Source organism: Oryx dammah, unplaced genomic scaffold (genome assembly GCF_014754425.2).
Source record: "Oryx dammah isolate SB20612 unplaced genomic scaffold, SCBI_Odam_1.1 HiC_scaffold_19, whole genome shotgun sequence".
NCBI lineage: Eukaryota > Metazoa > Chordata > Mammalia > Artiodactyla > Bovidae > Oryx > Oryx dammah.
In genome coordinates this window covers 78,489,397-78,495,064 of record NW_024070203.1, presented here as the reverse complement: position 1 = coordinate 78,495,064, position 5,668 = coordinate 78,489,397, and the positions used below count along the sequence as shown (strand labels likewise).

General features: G+C 51.5%; 1 protein-coding gene across 2 annotated transcripts; it reads right to left on the bottom strand.

Annotated features, from left to right (window-relative positions):
- Window positions 1–964: 964 nt before the first annotated feature.
- Window positions 965–5,361, bottom strand: TSPYL5 (TSPY like 5). Of its 2 annotated transcripts, none has more exons than XM_040261023.1 (2): window positions 3,137–5,361; window positions 965–1,826 (listed from the first exon to the last, which is right to left on the bottom strand). In XM_040261023.1, exon 1 carries the CDS (start codon window positions 5,291–5,293, stop codon window positions 4,052–4,054), a length of 1,242 nt encoding a protein of 413 aa, XP_040116957.1. In that variant the 5' UTR covers window positions 5,294–5,361; the 3' UTR covers window positions 965–1,826; window positions 3,137–4,051. The 2 variants fall into 2 exon arrangements, with proteins under 2 accessions (XP_040116957.1, XP_040116958.1); XM_040261024.1 differs by having other exon boundaries at window positions 965–1,664.
- Window positions 5,362–5,668: the final 307 nt, after the last annotated feature.

The following is a 5,668-nucleotide window of genomic DNA, read 5'->3' as shown; positions in this document are numbered from 1 at the left end:
TTCGTTACGGAAGCCCTAATGAACTTAATGAACTAACACATAACATCCTTATAAAGCAAATATGGCCTGCTTCACAAATTTAATTACCAGCCTAGCCCAAAGGCATTTGAATATAAACTGTTTTAAATTTATTCTTTCATTCAATATTTGAGCACCTTAACACTGCACATTTATTGTGCAACATCATACAAACCAAATTTTATTTTGTTAGTTAACAGCTCACTTCTATTTTTTTTCCAACCATTTTCAGCCAGGCAGCTTTATGTGGCATTTGGTTGTCTGCTGCCGATCCTCCCGATTTTTGGAAAATGGTCCTTGTTATGAATCTATTAAGAACAGCATCAGAAACTTTAGGGTCAACTATGGCTAGACATCAGAATCACTTGGGATGTGTTCAGAATAAACATCTACAGGTGGATCAATCCCTTTCCCCATTCTAATTCAGTTGGTATTTGTGAGCTCTGCCAGTGTGTATATTAAGCTTCCCACGTAACTCTGATGTGCAGCCAAGACTGAGTGTTGCTACTCTAGTCTGAAAGGTCCTTGAAGTCACCCTCTTTGCTACTTCAAGTACAGTTCACAAGCCGCCAGCACCAGCATCTCCTCGAAGTTTGTTAGAAATTCAGAATCTCCACTTCTACTCCAGACTGCTACATCGGAATTCGTATTTTACCAGGATTCCCCACACGATTCAGAGGAACTCTAAAATTTGAGAAGCATTGGCTTTGCACTAGAATTACTTGGAAAGCTTGCTAAAAACAAGACTGCATAGCTTCTTCCCAGAACCACAGGATCTCAATCTCCGATAAGGGCTTGGGAATCAGAATTTTATATACTGTTATACAGCTAGTCACACAAGGGCCTGAGGCTTAAGAATCACTCATGTATGCCACAGTATACATGCCGTCAACTACCCAGCCTCTGCTTAACCGTCCAATTCTTTTTTTTAAATAATAAAATATAATAGAGATACAAGCTTTTATTGTTTCCATCACACATGCAACTTACAACTATTTATACTGTTTCAGAACAGAGAAATAACTGCATTATTACCAGAGTGCCAAATTACCAAGTAAGACAACTGGTTACTGATTACTTTGGGGAGGTTATTTTCACAGAACACAGGAACAATTTCCAAATTATACTTTAAAGTTCAGAGTTATATCATGAGACCAGGACACACTGATAATTGTAATAGTCACACAAAGTCTCCATCTTACAGGGGAAAAAAAGACTTATTCTGGTGAAAGGTCTCAAGTAAGCACCTTATCAAAGACTGGTAGATAAGTCTTTGAAAGAGTTTACAACAGAGCAGTCTCTCTTTCCTCTTGTGGACACAGGGAAAAGGCAGCTTCATCACTTTTTGAGACTTCTTGTCAACTCTGAACACTTTCATTTCTAAGGCCCATCTCTGGAACATCATTAGTTAACATGAAAAGCAAAAAGCAGATCTGATGTGGTAGTGAGAGTGCACCTCACCACGATCACCACCAGCAGTGTCTCAGTCTCCCAAAGTGGTCCCAGTTGAATTGGCACAGTGTCTTGGACTTTCGATAAACAATACAGGCAGGGAGATGAAGATGCAGATGAAATTGGGTTGACCGTAACTGATAAATGATGTAGCTAGGTGATGGCACACGGGGTCTCTCCACTTCTGTGCATGTCTGAAAATGTCCATAATAAAAGAGGAAAAAGCTTAAAAAAAAAAAAAAAAGCCGACCTGTACATCTCTATTTTCCCATTAGACAAAAAATGGGGAAAATGATAAGATTTACTCAGAGACAAAATAAGTAGCACATAATCTTCCACAAAACACAAGGCCACACCTAGAACAAAAGAGAAAGCATCCAAAGTAATGTTATTCAGACTGTTTTTGTGATTTATAAAATCTACCAAAAATGAAAGATTGGACAAAAGTTTGGGCATACCCTCACCTCAGCAAAACATTTGCCCACTGCCCTTTAATTCTGTCCCTGCCCTAGGGAAGGCTCCTTCCCATCCCCTCTGTCTCTGAGAGATAGCTATACTGTCCTGGAGGATCCTCAAGCCACTTCCAGCTGCTTTGCCAAGCCCTCTCCACACCAGGCTTATTCCTGCTCTAGGTTTTTGCCCCAACTCGCCTGCCCCAAACACCCTCTTGCCAGCTCTTGAGGGAAGACTTCCCTAGCCCATGGGAAACTCAGAAGGAGGTCTTCCTATGAAGAGAGAAATTAGGGTGAAGGCAAGTACAGACACCCTCAGTACTTAGCCCACACTCAGGGATGTGGGGGAAAGAGGGCATAGATGAGCCTAGGCAGGGAGGGCGCAGCTCAGCTTTTACACCCACTGGAAATGAGCCCTGGAGAGTCCGAAAAAGTACTCCCCGCTCCCCTACCCCTATGCCCTAGGGCAGCCTTGGGATCTCCCATACTAAAGAGTACAGTCTTCTCCAAGGGTATGTGAAGATAGAAACCTAGAGAAAAGGAAGAAACCTCACTGCTGAGGGTGAGAGCTGGGGGATGAGCCCAGAGCGCAAGAGACACTTGCCCAGAGGAGGAAACAGAAGGCAACCAGGTCTTAGGAGGCAGAGGAAAAGGCCAAAGCAAGAGTAACCCTAGTCCCCAACACTGCTGCCTGGGGGTGACCATTCTAGCAGACGCACCACCATGTGAAGAATCTCCATGTCAGGATTAGAGAGGGAACATAGAAGGCGGGAGGGAGCAGGATCTGACCACAGACCCACCTAGCCTTCTGGTTTCCTCTACCCTCTTCCAGCCCAGTGTGTGCGTGTGTTTAACAAAGCCCCAGCCAACTCGCTAGCTGTACGCAGCAAACTCTGGTTTCACAACTGTTTTGTTTTTTTCTCTCTCTCTCTGTTTTCTCTTCAGAAGTACCACTACTGAAACCAAAAAAAAAGGAAGGGTGGAGTGGGGGACAAGCACAGGGACAGAGGGAAAGAAGGAAGAGAGGGTAAGGAAACAGAAAGAGGATTGAGGAAGGAGGTGTAGCAGCGTGAGATGAAATAGACACAGGCCCACAGATCAGAAATCTCTCTTCCCCACCAACCCCACTACAGCACTCTGGTCATGTGGGAGGCAGGGATGGGGGAGTGGATAAAGGTACCTAGATTTTAAGTGAGTCCGGTCGCCACTCTCACCTGGAGCCACAGCTTGTCAGCAGTGAGCACATGTCCACACGTACCAGCCTGCCCATCAGTCCAGCAGCCAGCAGGGTTCCTGGAAGGCTGGAGAGGGTAGGTGTGTGTCTCATGCACCAGCAGAGGGCCTGTGTCCACAGGTAGTTCTCAAGGTCCTTGTTGCCCAGGAAGCCAATTGGGGCAGACTGGCAACCTAGACAAAATTCAATGGCCTGACAGTGATGAGGTATGGTGCAGACCTTGACAAAGGTTTACCAGGAAGAAAGGCCCAGAGGCAGGAAGAGGTGCAGAATAGTACAGAACCCATAGCAAACTGCTTCTCACCCTGAACCTCAACCTGTGTCCAAGAGGGCAGCATGGGTCCCTGGCCAAAGCCAGAGATCCTGCAGGTGGCACTTTGGCTGGTGACCCCAGAGCCAAGAGACAATCAGTTTTGGCTGATGGCCAATGCCACATGCACTAGCTTCATTCTGCAGTGGCCACCGAAAAGCTTGCCACAGATGGCATGCATGGCTGGCATGAACTCGAAGCCCAGCAAGTCACCAGCCCTGAAGTAGTAGAGCTTGAGGATGCGCTGGTCTTCCTGGTGACTGACTCATGAGTGTCCATGTGGGAAACACCACAGCCAAGAACAGGGTCCAAGCAATGTAGAGGGAGGCAGCACACACTGGAATCAAGTGAGTTTAACGTATAAACAGGAGGGGCGAGATCACATAACATATGATACTAACGTAAAGAGAAAGCAAGAACGTCACGGGGAGGCAAAAGAACATGATCATAAATGCCATATTCTTGTAACCAAAGTCCAACAGGAACAGTGTGCAGAGGCCAACACGAAGAGAAGGCAGACAGCCAAACACCCAAGGCCAGCCGGGCACAGGGCCAACAGGAGGTAGGACGCAGACTTGAGCAGGATCAGTTGGACTTGTTTACCCCAGGTTCTGGGGTCTCCCCTGGCGGCCTCGCAGGACCCGGCCTGCCCTCCTTTCCTTTCTCTGCACGGGCCCCTTCACTCATCAGGTAGTACTGTAAGGGATTGGGCCACAACTCCTCGTTGATTATCTCCACAATCTTGTCAGACTCGATGGAGCTGTGGTTTGAAAACCACCCAAAGAAGCTCCGGCCGTTGTCGGGGTTCCCCTGGCTAAGGGTCTGGAGGTCGTGCCCGGGGAGCCACTGGATTGGAGTGGAACGAGACACCACCTGACCCGAAGGGCCGCACCCGTATTCCTTGATGAGCACCTTGTTTTGGAAATAGGGGTTGCGCCCGAAGTAGAACTTGATTTTGTAGCCCAGTCTCGCCAGGCCAAGCTCTTCCACCTCCAAGCTATTCAAGTAGCTGAGGACCTCTTTATCCTGGTTGTTCAGGAAGGACGAGAGCTGGGGGTGGTTCTGAAAGGCCTGCCCCCAGAAGCCTGGAATATTCTGGATAAGGAGGTTCCTGCGCTCTAGGTGGTGCAGCCGCAACTGCCCAAACTTGCGGGAGAGCCGCAGGTAGGCCCGGTCCGCCTGGGCGTTCATGGTCTCCAGCTTCAGCTGGACGTTCTCCAGCGTATCCATGCTGCCCTCTGTCGCCGGGGGCCCTGACCCCGCGTTCTCCACCTTCTCCTCGCCCACGGGGACGGAGGCGGCCTCTGCCGCGGCCCCTTTCTTTGGCTTCCCACCGGCCGAGGCCGCAGATCCTCTCCCCACCGCACTACAGGTATCTGGGGCCTTCTTTGCAGCGAGGCCGCGCCGGCTTCCGACGCGGGGCCCGTTTCTCGGCCTCGCCACGGTGCCCACGGTGCCCACGAAGACGGTGTCGGTCACCAGGCGCTCCGGGAAGGAAGTGGCCTTAACCGGGCAGGGCCTGGTCACCGCCTGCCCGCGAGTCCCCGCCGCCCGGGCCCGGAGCGCGAGGCCACAGTCTAGGGGCAGCCGGCAGGCAGCCTCTTCCCCGGGCCGGGGGAGCGGCGCCGGCGCAGCGCCTTCCGGGCCACCCCAAACCGCGCCAGCCTGCACCTGTGCCGCCTTGGTCTCCTCCCCGAGCCTCTGGCACTCTGGAGGGTCCGGGTCGCGTGGGGCGTCGTCAGGCGCGGCGCGGACGCGGGCTTTGGCGCGGCTCTTGCCACGGCCTTTGGCGCGGGAGGACCTTCTCCCCTTACTCCGGCCGCTCATGGCGGCAGCCGACTAGACCTCAAAGCCGCGACGCGACCCCGCGGCCCCCCTGGCGCCGGCGTGCGGCCCTACGGAGCGGGGCGCTCCATGGCAACCGCCGACGTCACGACGGCACGACTGTACCGTCGCGCGAGGACGGGATGCACGCGCTGATTGGCTCCGCCGCCGCAGCTGCGCAAGAGCCGCCGACCCTCGCGGGCGCCCCCACCCCCCTATTTCACCCCTCAACTCACTCGCAGGTTACAGGGGGATGTGCTTCCGCTTCCTTTTTTTTGTTTTTCCTCTCCCCTTCCCCTTTGGTCTCAGGTGTGCTCTCAGGGTCCTCTTCTACAAGATACCCTCAAGTCAGTCATCATTATCAGTACCCCCATCATA